Source organism: Odontesthes bonariensis, chromosome 14 (genome assembly GCF_027942865.1).
Source record: "Odontesthes bonariensis isolate fOdoBon6 chromosome 14, fOdoBon6.hap1, whole genome shotgun sequence".
Classification (NCBI taxonomy): Eukaryota; Metazoa; Chordata; class Actinopteri; order Atheriniformes; family Atherinopsidae; genus Odontesthes; species Odontesthes bonariensis.
Window position 1 is genome coordinate 5,497,958 of NC_134519.1, and position 25,810 is coordinate 5,523,767.

Consider the following 25,810-nt stretch of genomic DNA (forward strand, 5'->3'; position numbering starts at 1 on the left):
GCGATTAGTCGCATTTTCATGCCGTGAAATCATCATTTACTGCTCGATTTGGATCATGTGCAGACTGTTGTTTTGTTTAAGGGGATAATAAAATACAAAAACGGTATTGTTGTTGCTGAATAATTCCATTATTTGATTCATTTACAGTTCCTCCTGAGCATAAACTGAATTAAACTATAAACGGCGAGTCTTCTGTATAGTTTAAGGTGCTTATCTCACATAACAATGGAGCTCCAAGTTAGAGAAATCCATGTTTTTTATATTAATTTGCTCATAATGAAAGCAAAGCAGCAGTTAACTTTCTCATAAAAGCCTATCAGCATGTGTTTAAGGGGCATGTGCATCTCATTATCTCCACCGCCACCGAAACAATCCGAACAACGCTGTAAACTCACGTCAGCTAATTGTCAGAAAAGTGCAGCACCGGCAGCGGACTGGAGCTGGAGAGTTTCCTCCCACTGCTGTGGAGCTGAGATCTGAGCTTTAATTAGCTAATCGGTAAAATCAACACCTAGAGAAGTTAAGCTTCACCTAATTCAAAGCTTCTAAGAGGTAAATACTGGGCTGGGCAACGATTAAAATGTTTAATCTAATTAATCTCATGATTTCCCTGATTAATCACAATTAATCGCATTTGTACGCAAAATCCAAAAATGAATCCAAAAGTAGCGTATAGCTTTTAGCATTTAGTTTTATTTTAAATGTGCTGCCATATGAATGAAAGTTACAATTCAATTCATTGTAATCATAATTATTTATAAAATAATCCAATTAATTCATATGAACACGTTCGAGTCCAGCATCAGATGGCCCTGTGCTGCGTGTCGTTCCCCCTCTCTCTGCCCCCTGTTTCCTGTCTCTCTGAACTTTCCTATTAATTAAAGGCACAAAAGCCCAAATTTTTGTTTTTTAATAAAAAAAAAAAAAAATATATATATATATATATATATATATATATATATATATATACATTTTTTAAATAAACAAATAAAACATGCGTTTGTGCGATCAAATATTTAGCGGCGTTAAATAATTAACGAGTTAACGCGATAATAACGAGTTAACTCGCTCAGAGTGTTTTGCATCTGAAGGAAAACAGAAGAAAAGCTGCACTCTGACCCTTCACTGGAAAAAATCAAAGTCTTACCAAGTATATTTGTCTCATTTCTAGTCAAAATATCTCATTACACTTAATATAAGACACAACTGCCTAACAAGTACTATTTCAGCCAGATATAGGGACTTGTTTTAATACAATACATCTGGAATATCTTGTTAAATGAAAAAGTCTTGAAAACAAATTGTGTTGAGTCACATATCATATGAAACAAGCTTTTTTTTACATTTGAAGAGGTTTTTAAGCTAATTTCAAGATCACTTTTATCTCAAAAGTCCCAAATATCACATCTTATTTCAAGAAATCTTGACAAGCCGATTTTCACTAGTTCCATTGGCAGATTTTTTTGCTTATTTCAAGCAAAAACATCTTGTATTTGTTGTTTTCTTTACTTATTTTTGGAGGGACATTTTTTCCAGTGTACAATCTTCAAGCAGAGGTCGAGCAGTCTGTAACGAAGCAACAGCATGACCCAACGTGCCAACGATCTGTGACACCGGACTGGTTCATTCCCAGGTTATAAGGAGGTGGCAGCCACATGCGATCCACTCAGTCAGCTGAGCACGTATTCAGGATATCTCGACGACCACCAACAGTCAAACACAACAACGTCTCCTGTTTCCGCTCTTTGCTAAATCTGGAGCCAAATATTATCGTTTCAGAAATATCAGAGTGACGTTTTGTTGAAGTTGGATAAAACAATGGCGGCGACAGCGGACGGGGGAAAGTTGTTCAGAGAGGAAGGATGTGAGGAAGGAAAGCAGCAGAGAGAGGATGGAGATAATATGGACTGTGTGTGTGAGGCTGACATCCTCAGAGGTGCAGCCAAAGAGCCCGTGAGACCTGAAGCTCCATCAAAGTGTTTGGCTCAGCGCAGGGGAGCAATCAAACAAGCTAAAGGCCACAAAGGTTTGTTCAAAGGGCCGGGTGCACGTCTCAGTCTCACCTCTACACTGGAAAAAATGCCCCTCCAAAAATAAGTAAAAAAACAGCAAATAAAAGACGTTTTTGCTTGAAATAAGCAAAAAAATCTGCCAATGGAACTAGTGAAAATCGGCTTGTCAAGATTTCTTGAAATAAGATGTGATATTTAGGACTTTTTAGATAAAAGTGATCTTGAAATTAGCTTAAAAACATCTTCAAATGTAAAAAAAAAGCTTGTTTCATACGATATGTGACTCAAAACAATTTGTTTTCAAGACTTTTTCATTTAACAAGATATTCCAGATGTATTGTCTTCAAACAAGTCCCTATATCTGGCTGAAATAGTACTTGTTAGGCAGTTGTGTCTTATATTAAGTGTAATGAGATATTTTGACGAGAAATGAGACAAATATACTTGGTAAGACTTTGGTTTTTTCCATTGTAAGCAGAGAAAATTGTCTAATTTCTAGTCCAAATATCTCATTACAATTAATATAAGACACAACTGCCTAACAAGTACCATTTCAGCCAGATATAGGGATTCTTTTAAAATACATACATTCATTACATCTTGAATATCTTGTTAAATGAAAAAGTCTTGAAAATAAATTGTTTTGAGTCACATATCATATAAAACAAGCTTTTTTTTTACATGTGAAGAGGTTTTTAAGCTAATTTCAAGATCACTTTTATCTCAAAAGTCCTAAATATCACATCCTATTTCAAGAAATCTTGACAAGCCGATTTTCACTAGTTCCATTGGCAGTTTTTTTGCTTATTTCAAGCAAAAACGTCTTTTATTTGCTGTTTATTTAACTTGTTTTTGGAGGGGCATTTTTTCCAGTGCACTGGGGGACACGTGGATATTTAAAAGTCTGCCTTTGTGTGATTAAACTTCAGCTTGACTTTTGTAAAAATCTTTGAAAATGTTCAATCCAAACAGGAAAATGCAAGAGAATACGAGGAATCTAAAGAGGATGACGCACCTGATCAGGACGCACTGGTTCTGCAGCGTCTTCCACAGCGAGCGGTAGCACTCGTTGGCGACGGCAAAGATGTGCGGGGAGATTTCACCCAGGTGGTGGCGGCTGTACAGATCCACGGCCGGCCGCTCGTACAGGCCGGGCAGCAGCTGGTAGGGGTTCACCGCCGCCAGGATGGAGCCGATGTACGTCTACGCAGCAGCAAAGGCAACGAAAAACAGAAAGAGAGGCAGGAAAGAATTAATTTATGGGCAGTGCAGAGCAAAGAAATGATGCAACAACGCAGTCCTTTAGAGCCTTTTTACTACAGAAGTGTTGAATAATCTCTGAACCTTTACGTTATTACGTGATACGTAGGGACAGAAAATAGGGCCAAGAGATTGTGAGGTCTGACTTTTTCCTGGAGAACCATTTTGTGATGCAAATGTATTACTCTGTTGAACGCATATTGTTTTGAGAAGCAAGACGCTTTATTTTTTAAACCCCAGCCAACTAGCCGGACTACCTTCATCAACACCAAAACGAGGCTGGAACTCTGCTCACAGGACGCAGCAGGGGGTAAGAAGATGTTCATAAATGATGTTGCTACACTGGAAAAAAATCAAAGTCTTATCAAGTATATTTGTCTCATTGAGTATCTCATTACACTTAATATAAGGCCGGCTTTACACGACAACGCTCCCGGGTGAAACCGACAAAATATTTAATCAGATGTGCCTTTCGTTTAGACGGCGACAGCGTTTTTGGGGCTTAAAAACGCAAAAAAATTAACCCACCCTCCAGAGTGGAAATCTTAAAGACGCTCCACCGTCGCGTTCCCGTCTAAAGGGTTGAAAACGCAAATGTGTGCTCTGAGCTGCTCACGCTGGGTATCCTCGCATACGCGTTGACGTCATAACCATGTGCAGTACAGCCAAACAATAACAAACATGTTGGATTATTTCCATCAGTCAGACATTCAAGTTGTCTTAGCTGCTTTGATAGCTATTCGCTTCTTCGCCATGTTTTGGTTTTCGACTGTGGGCTATTTCCTATTTCGCGCTACTACGGAGAGAAGTAGAAGGAAGTTTCAACGCATGCGCGCGATCTTGGTGTTGTTGTATGGCAGTGCTTCACAGTACCACCTAGCCACCTGGCATGCATACTACATCAAATTTCACACACTTTTGCATCACCGTGTGCATGCAGATTTCCACCCAAAGACGCTCGTCTAAACGCGAAATAAAAAGTGGGAACGCAACGCCACTTTTGCGGATTGTGTTCAGAGCGTTGTCGTGTAAAGCTAGCCTAAGACACAACTGCTTAACAAGTACCATTTCAGCCAGATATAGGGACTTGTTTTAATACAATACATCTGGAATATCTTGTTAAATGAAAAAGTCTTGAAAACAAATTGTTTTGAGTCATATTTCATATGAAACAAGCTTTTTTTTTTTTTTGAAGAGGTTTTTAAGCTAATTTCAAGATCACTTTTATCTCAAAAGTCCTAAATAACACATCTTATTTCAAGAAATCTTGACAAGCCGATTTTCACTAGTTCCATTGGCAGATTTTTTTGCTTATTTCAAGCAAAAACGTCTTTTATTTGTTGTTTTTCTTACTTATTTTTGGAGGGGCATTTTTTCCAGTGTACAGCTTCATGTCAAAAGAGGCGAACTATCCCTTTAAGGACCGCAAACAACAAAATCAGCTGAACATTTCACCCCAAAATCTCTTCTCCCAGTTCCAGGCAACCTCTCCAGAAAGCTCAGCGGCTCAGCGTTCGGGCCACATTTGACATTTTCGCTTCTCTTTTCACAAACGGCAGCTTTTTCCAAAACCAGCTTCAGATTTCAGAGTTCAAAGCAAAACAAACCAAACTGCTGAAATAGAAGCTTTGCGAAGCCAAAAAGACATCTTGGCTGCAGCTTCAGCGCTGCGGTGGTGACTAATGCATGAAGAGGCAGGAGAAAAAAAAAGGGCAGCACACATCACTGTGAGAGAAATGGCTGCATGACTCTACTGCCGGCTGCCATGTGAAAAGTGAGGGCCTCAGCAGAATCTCCTGGGTTCTCAAGTTGATCCTGTCAGAAGACAGAGAGGCATCAAGCTGCAGCTTAAAAACTGAGCCTGCTGTTTGGTGCTTTAAGGGAACGGCATCAAAAATAAGGAAACAGACCTCCTGTTCTCAGTCCTACAAACATCACACAGGTTCATCTGTTAATCTTTTAACTGATTAGTCGCACAGAGGGTCCTCCAACTGTTTTAACTAGGGCTGGGCAAAAAAATTAAATCTATGAAAATTTTTTTTAATTAAAATGTTTAATCTAATTAATCTCATGATTCCCCTGATTAATCACGATTAATCGCATTTGTACGCAAAATCCAAAAATGAATCCAAAAGTAGTGTATAGCTTTTAGCATTTAGCTTTATTTTAAATGTGCTGCCATATGAATGAAAGTGCCATAACATTTGTTGTGCAAACACACTTTTAACATCAGCATCTTTCTGTAGTTTTTATGTAGAAGCCTCGCTCCACTGTCTGTTTCCTTGAATGACTTGCTGCTATCAGTTGTGTGTTTTGCCTTTAAGGGATATTTTAGACTGGAACTACTACGCTGAGAAGACAATTCAACTTGGCAGTGTTTACAGATGACTTTGGTTCTGTCGACTCCGCCGTCTGGAAGAACTTTAACATGAAAATGGCCGAGTAAAAGTTCCGTACCCTTCTCCATGTTTGGTGGATCCGCCGATTACTTTCTTTTTCTTTCAGTGGGGTCACATGGCCCTGAAAGGATCGGATTATTGGCTAAATCACAATAAGAATGAGTTATTAATGGGTAATTCTCCTTGGATATATGGCGGTGAATGAATGGGATCAGAGGCACAAAGCGTGTCATACCCCGGTATGATAGGTGGCGCTGTACCCATTCCAGCTGTTGCTAATAGAGCCACTTCCTGTTGACCTCTTCACCACCAACAACAACAACAAACTCAGGCATTGGAGAAAGATGGAGAACGCAGAGCCAGATGAAGCTACGTCCCTCTACATTTGCTCTGTGATGAGCTGCTTGTTGCACAAACTCGATGCCCAACGGAGCATTCTCCATCGCGTTGTTTGTTTCTTTCTGACGGCGACAACAACAGGAATATCGTCTCCTTTGACTTCCGGGTCACGACCCCGGGAAAACATCTGGAGCATGCGCAGAACGCAAAGTCTGATTCACCACGAGCTTCAGCGTCTACAAGCAGGTTTAGAGTGACTTTCAACCCAGTTATCTCGGGGTCTGAATCCGATCCAATTCTTAGTCAGATTAAGGTGTCTACATGCACTTAATAACTCAGTCTGATTGTGATTTAGCCAATAATCCGATCCTTTCAGGGCCATGTGACCCCACTGAGCGAAGCTGAGTTTTTTGCTGCTATAGTTGCAGAAGATTAGAATTTGTGACTGAACGGACTGAAAAGTGTTGCCTGTTTTGCACAGTTTTTTGTGCAAATGTTTGACTTAGCTTAGCACCTTCCCAAAGAAAGCTGCACAGCACACATTTACTGTCACGTAAGACAGGAAGTTTGCAGTTTTTCCACTCCTCTAATTGCATTAAGTTTCCAAAGGAATTCCCAGAGGATTTTTTTCAACGGTAATCACAAATATTTGAAAGTGGAATTTGAAACAAAGGGAACATTTTTTGTTTCGTGCACCGTGATCTAAAAGTGAAAATCTCATTAGAGCAGAGCACAGTGTTCCCATCACTGCACATTAAGTTGAGTCTGCTGCCTTGCACTGGAAAAAAAGCCCCTTCAAAAATAAGTTTAAAAAAACAACAAATAAAAGACGTTTTTGCTTGAAATAAGCAAAAAAAATCTGCCAATGGAACTAGTGAAAATCGGATTGTCAAGATTTCTTGAAATAAGATGTGATATTTAGGACTTTTGAGATAAAAGTGATCTTGAAATTAGCTTAAAAACCTCTTCAAATGAAAAAAAAGCTTGTTTCATGTGAAATATGACTCAAAACAATTTGTTTTCAAGACTTTTCACTTAACAAGATATTCCAGATGTACTGTATTAAAACAAGTCCCTATATCTGGCTGAAATAGTACTTGTTAGGCAGTTGTGTCTTATATCAAGTGTAAAGAGATATTTGGACTAGAAATGAGACAAATATACTTGGTAAGACTTTGATTTTTTTCCAGTGTGAGGAGAAGAAGAACGCGTTGGGAAAGCAGGGAAGGTGAAACATCTGTTCGGCTCTCTTTCAGCCCGTAAATCTGACTGACACGGGAAAACATCTGAGAGCAAACATGGCTGTCACTCCTCCGTCACTCACACTCCTGCGTTCAACTGCCGCGTATCTTTTCCACATCTTTCTCTTCTCCTCCTCTGGCATGTTTGGATAAAGTTGGACATTTTCTTGAAGCTCCTTTTGCTGTTTATTATCATTCCTATTACCTATAATACAGTTAGTCAAACTGGGATCCGACTTTATTGCATTAGAGTGGAGCTTGGAAGCGGACGCTTACTAAAACAAGCACATAAATTAAAAACAGAGGGACTCCTTCTTCTTATTATGGCGGTCAATCAGACGAAAACACTGTTGGCTCTGGACGAAAAAAGAAAAAGCTAAACAGCTCGTTTTAATGCCGTGCCTGAGGTGAAACCGTGTTCAGGGCTCCGAGGTGCACAACTCGAATTACAGCCATAATAGCAACGATTAAGTTAATGACCATGCCGATGTAAAGGGGAGGGAAAGCGTACCAACGATCACATCAAACTGGAGATTCAAGGTTTCAGCAGAGTCGGACAGTTTGTTGTGGGCTTGAGAAGAAAAAAGCCGGATGGAAACACTTATAGGGAGTTCCTCAGGAATGAAGACAACAGCTTCTGACTCCCTGAGTGTTTATTTTCCAGAGACCAATTATCACAAATCCCTCAAAGCTGTTGGTCATATAAATACCGGGACACGCCAAGCAATTGGTCATAGCTATAGATGCATTACAGCCTTTAAATGAAATCATTCAGTAGATGGAAAACATCTTTATTTGGCTGAAACGTGGAGTGAAAACACTCCACATTCACCCAATGCCTCGTCCCGTTAGCAGAGGTCCCCGGTGGTGTCTACTGTGACCTCTAAATGTAACAGATGTAAAACAACCACCATCGATGTGTTCTGAAGGAAAACCGCATGGGAAAGGGAGCGTCCAAACAAATGAAAATTAACTAATCCCAGCAGATCTGTAGCCAGTCAGATTACACCTATTAGCCTTGATGCTATGGCAGATTAACACTCACTGGGACCACGTTTTTTATAAAGGCTTTCTTTCACAGTGATGAAGTGAGCTGACAACACATCAGGCTCTTTAATTTACACCTCAGTCCACACTGGAAAACATGCCACTCCAAAAATAAGTTAAAAAACAACAAATACAAGACGTTTTTGCTTGAAATGAGCAAAAAAAATCTGCCAATGGAACTAGTGAAAATTGGCTTGTCAAGATTTCTTGAAATAAAATGTGATATTTAGGACTTTTGAGTTAAAAGTGATCTTGAAATTAGCTTAAAAACCTCTTCAAATGAAAAAAAACCTTGTTTCATATGATATGTGACTCAAAACAATTTGTTTTCAAGACTTTTTCACTTAACAAGATATTTAAGATGTATTGTCTTCAAACAAGTCCCTATATCTGGCTGAAATGGTACTTGTTAGGCAGTTGTGTCTTATATCAAGTGTAATGAGATACTCAATGAGACAAATATACTTGGTAAGATTTTGATTTTTTTCCAGTGCAGGAAGAGAGGAGCTAAACAGCCTCAGAGTCTTCCACTCGACAGTTTTAGCACACGGCTAATAATAAAATGGAAACTGCTACGGCTGGATATATCTTGCTCCTTTCTTAGGTTTGCTTTGTCTTTTTTTAACCTGCTAACACCTGTTAACTTCTGGCTTTGAGTGGAAGAGTAAAGTGTTTAAAAAGATTAACTTTTTCTTAAAAGAAACGTGTGTTTACCGGCAGTAACACCTCACATGGTTAATGCTAACACCGCTAAAACTGATAGCAACAACTCATGGACACGAAGACGAGATGGGGCGATTTTATCTGGCTGCTTTTAGTCCTGCTGGGAGCCGCTGGTGTCCACAGAAAAATGAGAAACTAACCAAGTTATCTGAGTTTATCAGAAACTGTGGTCGGACACAGCCTGCAGGAGCTACGGGGAACGATTTAAACTCGTTTTAGCAGCTGTAGCCACATCTTTAAAGAATTTAAAAGCAGTATTTTGGTGTAAACACGTAACACAATCGACTTTTTCTTTTCTTTAGAATCAAGCCTGGTCTTTGTTTTGACGCCAAACAGAGATTTATTGCCACCACTTTCACATCTGTGCTGGATTAAGCCGAAGTTATTCCCAGGCATGCATCTCTGCCATGTTTACATCCTCTGGATACAGTCATCACAAACACTGCACACTGTACGGCGCTCTGCTTTGTCCTCCTGTTGACTCAGGTATGGGGGATTCTCATTCTCAAAGGACCAAAAACATTCAGAAAAACCCAGGAAGCTGTGACGTTTGTTCCAATCTATGATTCCTTTAATCGATCCCTGATGTCTGCACCGAAAAACAAAACGAAACAAATTTTAAACAAAGAAGAGGCAGATATGTGTGGTTGTAAATGCTTTGATTGACCATGGCCGTGTTTGAAACTGCATACTTCTCCTACTACTCATACTAACTTTCTGAGTTAGTAAGCGAGTTTGAGTAAGCGAGAAGTTCCCGGATGCATACTAGATTCCCCTAAATGTTGGGTATGCATAATGAGGTTACTACTCATACTCAAACTACCCAAGATGCAACGTAACGTGACGTCGCTGATCGTCATTTCCTGTCAAAACAGCAGTTTCAAGCTAGCTACAACGAGGGTAGGTTCACTTCCTGTTTTCAAAACAAAAGCACCAATTGTATGGTAATGGCTTTCCCTATGATAAAAGGCAACGGGTATTTTATTTTGTGAAAATAAACAGAAGTGCGTTACTCACTGCGGCTAGCTTTAGTAGCGCCGAATTCGTGGGAACAAAATTGTAAACAGCCGGTATTTTGTCAGGTTTTCAACACGTTGGGGATCTAAACGACTACTTTCTCGCCTGAAAATGTTTCAAATGTTGCTAAAGTTTACAGAGTTTAGAGCTTAAGGGAAATCAGCTTCAGGCCGGCTGATTTCGGCTCGGGCAGGAGCCAAATGCATTGTGGGTAAACGTGGGTAAAAGCATACCGTCTGATCGATGAGTATGGAAGTATGTAGTATGTGGTTTCGAACACAGCCCATGTTTGGCTGTTTAAGCTTTGTTTTTTTGTTTCGAATCGTGTTTCCTTTATATGATATTTACATTGTGTTGTTGTGTTGATAATGTATCACAAATAGGTAGTTTCCTTCCTAAAATAGCCTCAATAATGACCTAAAACTAGGGCTGGGCAACGATTAAAATGTTTAATCTAATTAATCACATGATTTCCCTGATTAATCACGATTAATCGCATTTGTGCGCAGAATCCAAAAATGAATCCAAAAGTAGTGTATAGCTTTTAGCATTTAGCTTTATTTTAAATGTGCTGCCATATGAATGAAAGTGCCATAACATTTGTTGTGCAAACACACTTTTAACATCAGCATCTTTCTGTAGTTTTTATGTAGAAGCCTCGCTCCACTGTCTGTTTCCTTGAATGACTTGCTGCTATCAGTTGTGTGTTTTGCCTTTAAGTGATATTTTAGACTGGAACTACTACGCTGAGAAGACAATTCAACTTGGCAGTGTTTACAGATGACTTTGGTTCTGTCGACTCCGCCGTCTGGAAGAACTTTAAAATGAAAATGGCCGAGTAAAAGTTCCGTACCCTTCTCCATGTTTGGTGGATCCGCCGATTACTTTCTTTTCCTGTTCCGCAGCAGACAGCAACAGACTTTTACAAAATAAAAGCCTGTGAGCAACAGACTTTTACAAAATAAAAGCCTGTGAGCAGCAGACTTTTACAAAATAAAAGCCTGTGAGCAACAGACTTTTACATAATAAAATCTGCACTAATGCGCGATAAAATATTTATCGGAGGTAACGCGATAACAACGAGTTAACTCGCCCGGCCCTTCCTAAAACGGTTTGTTTTGGCAGTTCTGTTTTTGTTTGAATAAGCTGTACCTTTAGGAAACACAACCTTTGGTCTGGTAATTAATACAGAGTGTGGAACACTTACAATCCCCTGTGTATCTGCACACTGCAAATAAGATTAAAGATAAAGCAAATAAAACTCTCCCTGAGCTTTTATCACTCCCACCCTTCAAAGCTCCACTTCCTGTCCAAACTTCTTCATCGCCTGCACCTCGCTGCTCATTAAACCCGCCGCCGTTTCAGCATCCTACTGACTGACTGACCTACATTCAGGCTGAATGCAAAATCATTTGAATGGCAGTTGAGGTGACATGATTTACAAGGCAAATACTGCTCCAGACCAACATGCATGAGCAAATCAGAACACCGGGGGGGGGGATCTGTCTGCAGCGATCCATAGCTGGTGATAAATCCTCCTCTCTGAGACGGAGCTGGATGTAAACACTCAGGTGGAGCAGCCGGTTTAAAGGCAGAAAGCAGACCCGTCCGTCCTCTGCGGGGAGCGTAAACAGTTTACAGTCGGACTGATCTCCGGCTCTGAGGCTCACGAGCGACTCGCCGCTCCTTGTGTAAACGTCCCTGCAGATGCTTGTGTGGGGGTCGTGCAATGTTTGGGATTCCTACTCCATGTTCTTGTTTAAAAGTATTCGGTGAAAAGAGAAAAAAAAAAAAAACATCCTGTGGGCTCAAAATGTTTCCTTTGCGACAGATGTTTGAGGCGATTCTGCAAACAGCTGGAAGTCTTACCCAGTATATTTGTCTCATTTCTAGTCAAAATATCTCATTACATTTAATATAAGACACAACTGCCTAACAAGTGCAATTTCAGCCAGACATAGGGACTTGTTTTAATACAATACATCTGGAATATCTTGTTAAGTGAAAAAGTCTTGAAAACAAATTGCTTTAAGTCGGATTTCATATGAAACAAGCTTTTTTTTTTAAATTTGAAGAGGTTTTTAAGCTAATTTTGACAAGCCACTAGCTCCATTGGCAGATTTTTTTGCTTATTTCAAGCAAAAACGTCTCGTATTTGTTGTTTTTCTTAGTTATTTTTGGAGGGGCATTTTTTCCAGTGTACTTTAGGTTTCTCTATTGCAATAAATTTGCAATAATGTGATAATATCAACAATGAAGTTAGACATTTTAGTGTTTTGTTAAATAAAATAACCCAGACTGTCTGCAGGATATGGCTCCAGCAGGCCTCTCATGTGGTTAAAACATCACTGTTAAATAAGTGAAAGTCAGTCGTCAAGATATCAGTGTTTCATTCCCTGTGATCAGACTGGAGGTCAGAATAATTCCACAGTTAAAACTCTGTTGGGCCCGACACTATCGTCCAATCAGAAGGATGGACGGATCAAACTAATCTGGAGCCCTAAAAAAGGCAGAAATGCAAACGACAACTACCGAGTCCTGTGGTCGACTCACTCGGCATCGTGAACAGCTTTCCACTTTAACCTTCTGCGAACCCACGGATACGTACAAGCTCAACGTTGTGGGTCGTTCATGGATGCGATAAAGACCCAAAACTGTGTCCAAAGAGCAAGAGACCTGCAGAGAAACTGGTGGTCTCAATGCAGACTGTGGCATCACACAAAAAATTTACCTTGGTTTCATCCCTTAAAGGGACAGTTCGCCTCTTTTGACATGAAGCTGTATGACATCCCATATCAGCAACATCATTTCTGAACATTTTCTTACCCCCTGCTGCGTCCTGTGAGCAGAGTTCCAGCCTCGTTTTGGGGTTGATGAAGGTAGTCCGGCTAGTTGGCTGGGGTTTAAAAAATAAAGCGTTTTGCTTCTCAAAACAATATGCCAGGGGTGTCAAACTCATTTTCACTGAGGGCCACATCAACATAATCGTTGCCCTCAAAGGGCCAGATGTAACTTATAAATGTAACTACTCCTTAAAGGTGGGGTATGAGATGTTTTCTGGAGCATTTTTTATCATATTGTCTGAAAACCTCCTCACGACCCCATTGCACCCACTAAAATAGAATGTTTGGAAAAAAAAAAAATATTTTAGTCCATTGTAGAGGGTGTAGCAAGAGGAAATGTCTGACCAATAGAAGTAATGATGAGAGTTACTTCTATTGGATTCTGACATGCCAATCAACCGTCAGCCCCCCTCCCCCCTCCCCCCTGCGCGTTCACAGACTCGTGACTCGTTCATGTGTTTTGAAGGCGTGGTTTCGAGGGGTGGGCTGAAGGGAGAGGCACGGTTGTGTATTTTCAAAAATATAGCTTGCAGGAACCGTTTTTCCAAGATCTCATACCCCACCTTTAATGTTAAAAAACTCTAAATTTATTACTTATTCAAGTTACAAATATTACATATATATTTGGATAGATGTAAAAAATATGTTTGCTTGTTGCTCTGTTATTTTATCATAAATCATTTTGGCGTTGACGAAGGTAGTCTGGCTGGCTGGGGTTTAAAAAATAAAGCGTTTTGCTTCTAAGTGGAACTCTGCTCACAGGACGCAGCAGGGGGTAAGAAGATGTTCATAAATGATGTTGCTGATATGGGATGTCATACAGCTTCATGTCAAAAGAGGCGAACTGTCCCTTTAAGGCGATGGTGGTGTTTTAAAACCACATTTTTATCCCTAACCATGATTTCTGTCTAACCCAAACCAAGTAAACCAAGAGTTTTACCAAAACACTGAAGAGAAAAACGGCGTCCTGTGTTGCGGCGTGTAATCGTGCGTCTTCCGTCCTCATTAAGAGGACAAATGAACGAACGGTTCCTTACAAACCCGGTCCTCAGATCCACAAACTGGGAGCATTATCCCATAAACTGAAGCTTCAGATTTCTCGTGAGGTTAAACAGAAAACCAACACCTGACCTGCTGCTCTGTTCCCATCTGCTCCAACGCCAGCCTGAGGTTAAACCACGGCAGACGCAGGACATTCAGTGTCGTAAAACTAAAAAAAATGGCTCCGGGCAGAGTTGTGTCCGACCTTAACTCGATCAATTGATAGCATTTGCACTCCGTCGGTCTGTCCTCGTAACGGTTTCCTTGGCAGCATCCTGGCTGAGAGCTAATTGACTGTGACTGTCATCACTGACCCAATCACCCCCAAAGGCTCCACGCCTGGCGTCCAATACTCTGAGCAATATAACCGAGGTGGTGCAGGAAATGATGTACAGTTTAGGGGGGAAACGGCACCAAACGTCCCAGTTACAGATCAGCAACTGGGAAAAGTGCAAAGTTGAATATCTAAAATTGGGTTTGGACAGTTCACTGGAAAAAATGCCCCTCCAAAAATAAGTAAGAAAAACAACAAATAAAAGACGTTTTTGCTTGAAATAAGCAAAAAAATCTGCCAATGGAACTAGTGAAAATCAGCTTGTCAAGATTTCTTGAAATAAGATGTGATATTTAGGACTTTTGAGATAAAAGTGATCTTTAAATTAGCTTAAAAACCTCTTCAAATGTAAAAAAAAAAAAGCTTGTTTCATATGATATGTGACTCAAAACAATTTGTTTTCAAGACTTTTTCATTTAACAAGATATTCCAGATGTATTGTCTTCAAACAAGTCCCTATATCTGGCTGAAATGGTACTTGTTAGGCAGTTGTGTCTTATATTAAGTGTAATGAGCTTTTTTGACTAGAAATGAGACAAATATACTTGGTAAGACTTTGATTTTTTTTTCCAGTGTTTGGCTTTCTGATACACGCCTGAGTCCTGCCTCATGGAAAATAAGGGGGTGAGACGGGGTGAGACGGGGTGAGACTCGTCATCATCCAGCTGATCGATGCTGTGAGAGTCTGGATGCAACAACGAGCAACATTCTGGTGCAGACAGGAGACGAACCTCCGGCCTCCCGGGGAACAGGGAACCGTTTCAGCCGTACTTTCCTCCCTTTTGACTTCCTCGTGCTCACTTTGCCGCCTCTTAAAAATAATCTTTCAGCCCAGACTTAAGACAAAATGTGACTGCAGCCTGTTCATTTGTGTTTTCACCGTTTTGTTTCGAGCTACACTGGAAAAAATCAAAATCTTACCAAGTATATTTTTCTCATTGAGTATCTCATTACACTTAATATAAGACACAATTGTCTAACAAGTACTATTTCAGCCAGATATAGGGACTTGTTTTAATACAATACATCTGGAATATCTTGTTAAATGAAAAAGTCTTGAAAACATCTAGTTTTGAGTCGGATTTCATATGAAACAAGCTTTTTTTTTCATTTGAAGAGGTTTTTAAGCTAATTTCAAGATCACTTTTATCTCAAAAGTCCTAAATATCACATCTTATTTCAAGAAACCTTGTCAAGCCGATTTTCACTAGTTCCACTGGCAGATTTATTTGCTTATTTCAAGCAAAAACGTCTTTTATTTGTTGTTTTTCTTACTTATTTTTGGAGGGGCATTTTTTCCAGTGTACTGGATAATATGAATATTTCCAGAGAGGAACACTCACTCCAAAAGTCATAAATCGAATGTTCCCTCACATCTAACGGGGGGTGGAGGGTGGCACTGTACACATGACTGCCAAGAGGAAGAGCAAAGCCAAAGAGCCGAGCTCGGGTCCCGTCCTGACTGCGGTTATTCTTTAACCAAGCTGCCGTTCTGGTGCTGATTTACACGTTAGAAACTATGTGGTGAAAGGCAGGCGTTAAAAACAACATGGTTTAGGTTTAGGAAAACACAATATCTCATTAAAACAGACAATGCTGAATGAAGCGAAATACGTCGCCATAAAAGATGCAGATTTCATGTTCAAAGTTTCCTGTTTTTTGTGAACATTTCACTCTGTTCTGTTTAAAGCCATCTGTGAAAATGTCAGGACTGAAGGCCTCAGTATGCTTCTCCGTCAGTTCACCTCCCGATCAGTAGGCGTCGCTACGTTAGACGACCCAATCTGGCGACGTCTATGGTGAAAGTGGTTGATTGGTTGTCCTGTGTGCTCTGTACCCCAAGCAGAAGGGTTACAGACATGGTAACGGGTTCCATGGTAACGGGTTCCATGGTAACGGTACGCTTTGGTGGTGGTGGAAACACTGAAATAAGAGAACCGTTCTGAACCGACCCGTACCGAACTGCATAGTGGAAACACGCCAATAAATGGCAGTGTTGTTGTGAGAGGAAGGAGCTAAACCGGAAAAAGTTATTCCGGAAATTATGTTGGTTGCCGACCAATCACAACCCTTACGGTCTCCGTCTCCTCGACGGATAGATAGATAGGAATGTTGACCGACGCACCCAAACGACGGAGAGCGTCTCCGTAGGAGACCATAAATCAGCCTTTAAACTATAGATCCGAGTTCTTGAACACAACTTTCTCTTTTTCAGTGTGGAGACGGGCATGAAAATGATGCAGCCTCACGGTTTTCCATCAAGCTGCCACAGAAGCAGAAAAGTCAACCTTACGGGGACTAAAGGCTGATTTATGGTCGTCCACGGAGACGCTCTCCGGTCTAATGTCCCTTGTTTTGTTTTTCCTTAGTCATGTTTTATTTTCCACAGTTTAGTTTTTTTGTCATCCGGCTCAGCCGCGCCTTTTGTTTAACTTTTGCATGTAAAATAAACCAAGTTTTGCTTTTTACACCTCTGAGTCCGCATCCGTGTCCTGCCTACCAGCTGTGACACGCAAGGGTTGTGATTGGTCGGCTAACAACATCACTTCTTGAATCACTTTCCCGGTTTAGCTCCTTCCTCTCAGAACAACAACAGCGCCATTTCTGAAAGAGTTTACTGTGTGCCGGTCAACATTTGGTCAAAATTATTTGCATTTCAACATCAACAAGCTCCAACTCCAACAACAGTCTTTCTCTCTCGGTCGCCATCGTTCACTGTGAGGAGGAACGGAGCCGGAAGGTGAACAACCAATCAACCACTTTCACCATAGACGTCGCCAGATTGGGTCGTCTAACGTAGCGCCGCCTACTGATCGGGAGGTGAACTGCATTGCGTATCCGACATCCCGACGGAGAACTTCGAAAGGTTTAAAACTGCTCCGTGACCACGGAGTCTGATTGACGGATAGCGACGGAGAAGCATACCGAGGCCTTAAAGAGTGTGGCAGCTGGTCTCATCTGGGACACGGTGCTTTTTATACTTTATTCCCTTTTAAACTTTCCTTTCACTGAGTTTTTAATCAGGTTATATGATGAGAAAAAGAACAAACCTATCATTTCCTACAGAAAAGATTACAGTGGAAGTCACGCTGTGCCTCATAAATACAAACACAACTCAGGCCTATCTGCTCCAAAATAATAACTTTGTTGTTTTGGTTTTATGTCGCCATAAGCCAAGAGTCTATCACACAACAATCCCCACATTCAGCTAAACTGTAAACACAAGAAATCCGTTATGAGCCGCTGATAAACGGCAGAAATCTGCTCAAACTGACGCAGAACACAGCTGTGTGTTTTTTATAGGGGGACGTAATTAATCGGAACAACAGTACAGTGACTCTCTGTTTATAGAGAGGCGTCAGTGGCTGCCGACGGTGTAACCGTAGAGCAGAGGGAGGCCGGCATGCAGTCAGACCCGTCCAGAAAAATCTCATCTCTGAGGCAGAGCCAGATAAATGCGCTGTGAGGGAAATGAGGACCAGATGGAGGAAAAATCCAGCAGGATCAGAAGGAAAGCGGCGGCAGAACCTGCCTGAGTGACGGCAGGAAATGTAAAAGATGTGGGAGTGCACAGTGAATCTGCTGCAGTCGGCGTGTCACCGAATAAAATCCTGCACTTGGCGACTAAAGCGACCTCAGCCCGCCGTTTGGGTTTAATGTCGCTGCTGATGGACGCGTGTGAAAATCAGGCTGTTCGGGAGAGGAGAGCGGTTCTTTTCCGAGGGATTCCCATTCCTGTTGGACAGAATTTAACGGTAGAATTAACAGGTTTCATCCATCCATCCACTTTCTACACCAGCTGGCTGGAGCCTTTCCAGAGTCACCAATTCTATCCAAAACAATCAAATGTACACGTCCTTTTCTCTGCTGAAATGCTGCTTACATGACACGCATCCTGCAGAAAAACACCAGCGGTTCTCCACAGAATCGGCTTAAACTTGTGGCGGTTTCAGAGGAAAAACCTGTTTTTACTTCACTGGAGCAGAGAGGCGCATCCCTGGAGTTCAGAGAAAATGTCACTGAGGAGTTTTGAAATGTCTAAGACTGTGTTCGAAACCGCATACTACATACTACATATTACATACTACATACTTCCATACTACATACTTCATACTTCCATACTACATACTTCCATACTACATACTTCCATACTACATACTTCCATACTACATACTTCATACTTCCATACTACATACTTCCATACTACATACTTCCATACTACATACTACATACTTCCATACTACATACTACATACTGCATACTACATACTGCATACTACATTCTGCATACTTCCATACTACATACTTCCTTACTGCATACTCATCAATCAGACAGTATGCAGAGTGTTTACCCACAATGCATTTTGCTCCTGCCCGAGCCGAAATCAGCCGGCCTGAAGCTGATTTCCCTTAAGCTCTAAACTCTGTAAACTTTAGCAACATTTGAAACATTTTCAGGTGAGAAAGTAGTCGTTTAGATCCCCAACGTGTTGAAAACCTGACTAAATACCGGCTCTTTACAATTTTGTTCCCACGAATTCGGCGCTACTAAAGCTAGCCGCAGTGAGCAACGCACTTCCTGTTATTTTCACAAAATAAAATACCCGTTGCCTTTTATCATAGGGAAAGCCATTACCATACAATTGGTGCTTTTGTTTTGAAAACAGGAAGTGAACCTACCCTCGTTGTAGCTAGCTTGAAACTGACGTTTTGACAGGAAATGGCGATCGGCGACGTCACGTTACGTTGCATCTTGGGTAGTTTGAGTATGAGTAGTAACCTCATGATGCATACCCAACATTTCAGAGAATCTAGTATGCATCCGGGAACTTCTCGCTTACTCAAATTCGCATAGTAACTCAAAAAGTTAGTATGAGTAGTAGGAGAAGTAGGAGAAGTATGCGGTTTCAAACACAGCCTAAGTTTGCATGAATTGAGCCGACAAAACTTCCTGATGAGCACAACTAGGTTTTTAATTCACATGTGTGCTAAATTTTTGTGTTTTAGAGCCAAATAAAAGTGAAAGAATCAATGTGCTGCTATGAGATGTTACCTGTGTGGGAAACACGATGGTGCTCAATCAAATATATAAACACTATTAAACCGGATTTTAATAGTTACACTGAACTGAACTGAATTATAATTGGATGGAACTGGACCACGATTATCTGGATTAACGAAGGATTACAATTTGATTGAACTGGATTCTAATTGTATTTAATCAGATGAGCTTTTAATTGTACGTGTTTACCTTCAAATGAAACCACTATGACGTGACTTGCTGTGCATTGCTGCTTTATAAATGATCAAATGAGACAGAAAATGTGTGTTTTACAGACTATTCGAGTGTAAAATATTGACATTTCCTCTGGGACAGTGGGCAAAATGAGTTGCTCCTCAGATTAATAAACCACAATTTTAATGCAACGATGGTTTGATTGCAAACAAATTAGTTTAATTAGGCTGTTTTAAAGTTCCAAAACAATAAAAAGTCTCAGGTTTTCAGCAATCCGTCCACCAGATTCCAGACAAATCTGTTTTCCTGTCAGCGAGATAACTCAACAAATAACAGATGGATGGAAGTCCTGCCAAGACGTAATTAGCAAACCAAATATGCTGAAAAAAATGGTAAAAGATCCTTAAAATCACACACGTCAGGCCAAGGAATAAATGCAACGATTAGCCTGGTGTTATTAAAAGCAGCACCACCCGGGATCCAAATCCTTTCTCAGGGGAAGTGACGCAGTTCATGTGTGTGCACAGCCTGAAGGAATAAAGTGGGAAGCCGTGACGGCTGACAGTAACCACGACTCTTCCGTGTGATTTAACTCCAAAACCACCAGATTTTCTCACCAGATACAACGCTGTGGGAAAATAATGGTGCGTGAAGCGAGTGGCTGCTGAAACAAAGACTTCATGAAAAGAAAACAAGCCTAAATCATCTGTGTTTTTCAGGTGTTATGGTAGGATGAGATGAATTTGCATTTTACAGCATCGTAAATCCCAAAGTTTGGCCTTCGGCTGCTTTTCCTGTTCGAATGTCAACCATTGGTGAGCTGAGGTTTGTCCAGCTGGAGGCCAAGCCTTTCGTCAGCCACATTCATCCTCACGGTTATGATTTCAGAGCCTATTCTGCTGTTCGCCCCTCAGGTTGGAAAAGTCTTTGATCCGACCTGGAAGGAGGACAAATGGGGATTTTTAGGGACCGAGCAGTGAAACTGCAAGGACCCTATTGTATCTGTACTCGAAAGGTGCTCGAAAACTCATGGTCATGGTCTGCATGACGGTGATATTAATCATGGACGATCACATCGGGCGTCTAACATGGAGGCTGGAAGAGCTCACAGAGAGAGTCAGGAGACGCAGGATGGAGCGCAGGCCGTACTTCTTGGTTTCATGAAGGAAGGAGAGCAGCGATTTCATCAAAGAAAAAAGGGCCGTAATGTGTGTCCTTAAAGTCCGCCACGTCTCATGTTTCACAGAAAAGAAAAAGGGATCAAGTGCACAAGCATATTTTAGATTTCCCAAATTCCTACTTAATCAAGGACTCTCTGAGCCTGTGGGAACTTTGTTCTGTAGGAAAACAGTCAAACTAATCTGTTTGGCCTCCACAGCCAACAGTGATAGTGTGTTGATGACAACCGTTATTACATTCCTTTAGTGTTTTAGACTGCACCCTCTCCTCAAATGTGCAGATATATACGTATCAGCGCCTTGAAAAGACTCGAAGAGAGCCTCACGTTGGTCTGAATTCTGCACAGTCGAGACTAATCGGCCCACATCGACAGTGCAGAATCAGGGAGTTCGTCTGTCTGGAGCAGCGATGAGGCTTCAGTTTGCTGTTTGTTCAGGTGGAGACACTGAAGGCATTTGTTTTAGTCATTTTAACTGAATTATTTAGACTCAGATCAATAGATTTGAACAGAAGGCCTTGTGAGAAGAAGTGTTTCCATGTGGAAAGTTTGCGTGGAGCTCACTTTGTCCTCAGTTAACCACTGAACAGTTACAAACCTGGCGGTAGAAACTTTGGAAAAAGACGCAGAAAGACACTTTTTCATTAGATTTACGAGGGCTTGGACAACACATTTGCAGTTGGGTTGAAAATGAGTTTGACACCCCTGGCATATTGTTTTAAGAAGCAAAACGCTTTATTTTTTAAACCCCAGCCAACTAGCCGGACTACCTTCATCAACACCAAAACGAGGCTGGAACTCTGCTCACAGGACGCAGCAGGGGGTAAGAAGATGTTCAGAAATGATGCTGCTGATATGGGATGTTATACAGCTTCATGTCAAAAGAGGCGAACTATCCCTTTAAGGTTCACTTACTATCATCTTACAGCTGTTAGACAGTTTTTAATATACGTCTACGAAGATAAATGTTAGATTAAGTCAAAATATCTGTTGAGGTGTTATCATTTCTGTAAAATATGGGATTCAAAGGGTCTGTGTTTGGAATGTGTGGAGTTGTTGATTTGACTGACCCCCTGCTGAGGATAGGAGGTGCTGACACTGAAACCGGTTTGTGGAGATGTGGGAGTTCAGAGAACAGGACCGAGGGGTCGGGGCGCAGATGAAGAAGAACAGCGTGAGACAGAAAAATGAGAGAACTTGTATGTCAGTGTGAATGAAAAGAGGGAACATGGGGCACAGATCAGGTCTGAGTTTCCTGAGTGAGAGACAACAAGAACAAAAAAAAAATGGAGCATGTGCTTCCACTGGAATCTGCAAAGAGACGAGTGAGGCCACCGGTCGACAGCACAGCTGGTTGCAATCACAGCAGTGAAAGGTTGTGCACACACACAGAAGTCTGGTAGCCTCCGGGCTAAATTCCCAGTTCAACTATGTAATGCAAAGGCTGAAGCGAAGAAGCTCGAATGCAGTTTAACAGCATCTCCGGAAAACTCCTCAGAAACAAGCCAAACGCTTCAGGAGCCCAGCTTTCAAGCTCCGTTTGCAATATCCTAAAAGATGATTAGAAGAAAAGTTCTTCACTGGCTGCAGAAGCGTTCAAAGAAAAAGCTAAATACCAACAAACGTGCTGATAAACTGGACCGATGGGGTCAAATTTCAACACTTTAGCAGCAAAAATGCATTTTCTATCAACGTTCTTTATTCTAGAAATGACTGAAAAATACCATTAAAAAGTTTTTGTTGGGATATCAGAGATTTCAAGACATAGGCTGTGTTCGAAACCGCATACTTCTCCTACTTCTCCTACTACTCATACTAACTTTTTGAGTTAGTATGCGAGTTTGAGTCAGCCAGAAGTTCCCGGATGCATACTAGATTCTCCTAAATGTTGGGTATGCATCATGAGGTTACTACTCATACTCAAATTACCCAAGATGCAACGTAACGTGACGTCGCCGATCGTCATTTCCTGTCAAAACGGCAGTTTCAAGCTAGCTACAACGAGGGTAGGTTCACTTCCTGTTTTCAAAACAAAAGCACCAATTGTATCGTAATGGCTTTCCCTATGATAAAAGGCAACGGGTATTTTATTTTGTGAAAATAACCGGAAGTGCGTTAGCTCACTGCGGCTAGCTTTAGTAGCGCCAAATTCGTGGGAACAAAATAGTAAACAGCCGGTATTTTGTCAGGTTTTCAACACGTTGGGGATCTAAACGACTACTTTCTCACCTGAAAATGTTTCAAACGTTGCTAAAGTTTACAGAGTTTAGAGCTTAAGCGAAATCAGCTTCAGGCCGGCTGATTTCGGCTTGGGCAGGAGCGAAATGCATTGTGGGTAAACGCTCTGCATACCGTCTGATCGATTAGTATGCCGTTTGCAAGTATGTAGTATGCAGTATGTAGTATGTAGTATGTAGTATGCAGTATGTAGTATGTAGTATGTAGTATGCAGTATGTAGTATGTAGTATGCAGTATGTAGTATGTAGTATGCAGTATGTAGTATGCAGTATGTAGTATGTAGTATGTAGTATGCAGTATGTAGTATGTAGTATGTAGTATGCAGTATGTAGTATGTAGTATGCAGTATGTAGTATGCAGTATGTAGTATGTAGTATGTAGTATGCAGTATGTAGTATGCAGTATGTAGTATGTAGTATGTAGTATGTAGTATGTAGTATGTAGTATGCAGTATGTAGTATGTAGTATGTAGTATGCAGTATGTAGTATGTAGTATGCAGTATGTAGTATGTAGTATGCAGTATGTAGTATGCAGTATGTAGTATGTAGTATGCAGTATGTAGTATGCAGTATGTAGTATGCAGTATGTAGTATGTAGTATGCAGTATGTAGTATGTAGTATGCAGTATGTAGTATGCAGTATGTAGTATGTAGTATGTAGTATGCAGTATGTAGTATGTAGTATGTAGTATGCAGTATGTAGTATGTAGTATGCAGTATGTAGTATGTAGTATGCAGTATGTAGTATGCAGTATGTAGTATGTAGTATGTAGTATGCAGTATGTAGTATGTAGTATGTAGTATGCAGTATGTAGTATGTAGTATGCAGTATGTAGTATGTAGTATGTAGTATGTAGTATGTAGTATGCAGTATGTAGTATGCAGTATGTAGTATGTAGTATGTAGTATGTAGTATGTAGTATGCAGTATGTAGTATGTAGTATGTAGTATGCAGTATGTAGTATGTAGTATGCAGTATGTAGTATGTAGTATGCAGTATGTAGTATGCAGTATGTAGTATGCAGTATGCAGTATGTAGTATGTAGTATGTAGTGTGTAGTATGTAGTGTGTAGTATGTGGTATGTAGTATGTTGTATGTAGTATGTAGTATGCAGTATGTAGTATGCAGTATGTAGTATGTAGTGTGTAGTATGTGGTATGTAGTATGTAGTATGTGGTATGTAGTATGTAGTATGCAATATGTAGTATGCAGTATGTAGTATGTAGTATGTAGTATGCAGTATGTAGTATGCAGTATGTAGTATGTAGTGTGTAGTATGTGGTATGTAGTATGCAGTAGGCGGTTTCGAACACAGTCAGATTGTGTGTACTTACTGATTTATCCCAATTAATTTATCTTTTGTTAGCAAAAGTGAGTTAAACTTCTAAATATTCGCACATATCACGACCGCTGAGTACTTAGTTAAGATTACACACTGTGGGTGCTTGTGAAGCGAGTCTTAATTTTCCCACTTCCACTTAACCTCATCGTTATACCTGTTTAGCATCAGAGGCTGCTGCCGCTTCATTTTCTGGCTTCAGCAGCGTGTTCGTAGCCCTTCCCTCTGGTTTACCACGACCCACTTCACCAAACCCTCCCCTTTAATTTTCCCCTCTTTGCAGCTACTGGCCTAAAAAAAAAAAAGCCCCATCAGACTCAGACTGGAGATCGGGCGGCTGTGATGAATTGATTGGATAATTTCGACCATACGGGAGCACTCAAATGTCATTAAAGTAACGAGATGGCATTTGTCAAAGGTTACTTCAGCTGATGTGTGCGGGGAACACAAAGGCTGCCTTTGTCGCCGGCTTGTTTTGTTGGAAAAATTGCTCGGTCAGATTTTTGAATCAATCCATGAGTGAAAAGTAGGACAGTGATGGGTGGGAGTTTTCTGTCCCACTTATTTTTGACCCGCAGAGCAACAGTTTCAGGGATTCATCACCTCCACTGTTCTCTACAGGATGCTGCACATTTGCAAAGTGACTGTATTTCAGGACTCTTTGGCATTAATTACACTGTTACGAATTGCTGTGTATTTACGGTGGATTTACAACAGTTTCTGACTGTATTTAACAATAATTGTAAAATACTGTTGAATATTCATCCCTCACATGTTAATTTAACAGTTAAATCAGTCATTTAACAATACCGGTAGATAACTGTAATTTAACAGCATAAAACAGCAGAGATGGGGACTCGAGTCGCTGTTTTGATGACTTGTGACTTGACTTGACAAAAAATAAAAGACTTTTGACTTGACTCGGACTTGGAAGTTAAAGACTCGGCACTTGACTTGAGACACGATGACTTGAATGACTTGAGTGTTATTCAGTTCATGTTTTCAGTTTGAATATAAAATTAATAATAAAAAAATAACATGGATTACCCGGTAGGAGCGCAGGCTGAGAATGGCGTCATGATTGGATCCCTACCCTGTCAATCAGCCATTCCCTCTCTGCATACCTTAGTGTTTATTGGAGAGAATAAACTCATATCAGATATGCATCAACATGTCAGCGGGACCGAGAGTCGTTGTCTTCGGCTTTCATAATTACCATTTTGACGGCAAAAGACGAACAGCGCAGTGCAAGACATGAGGCATCAACATCTCAGACAGCCAGACGACAACTTCCAACTTTGTTCGTCATCTGAAGATCCATTCTGACCAGTAAGTGCTCGTCAAATTAGCTAATATTATCCTGTTAGCCTAGTCGGTAGTTAGCTAACGCTAGCTTGATATGATACGGGGTGGACAGGTTGGACACATTGGCCAATGATGTTTACTGACAGTTACTTATATCTTTGTGTTTTCACTTTATTAAGATCAGATTCTGCAGGTAAAACTGCAATAATAAGGTGACTTGACTTTGACTTGACCAAGAAAAAATGACTTGAGACTTG

At 40.7% G+C, this 25,810-nt stretch overlaps 1 protein-coding gene across 1 annotated transcript in view; it reads right to left on the reverse strand.

Moving 5' to 3' along the window:
- The window catches only part of myo10 (myosin X), a 193,702-nt gene that overhangs the window by 84,716 nt on the left and 83,176 nt on the right, over window positions 1–25,810 (reverse strand). Inside the window, exon 4 of the mRNA XM_075482688.1 lies at window positions 3,028–3,215. Within this exon, the coding sequence (XP_075338803.1) occupies window positions 3,028–3,215 (188 nt within the window). The remainder of the gene's footprint in view (window positions 1–3,027; window positions 3,216–25,810) is intronic.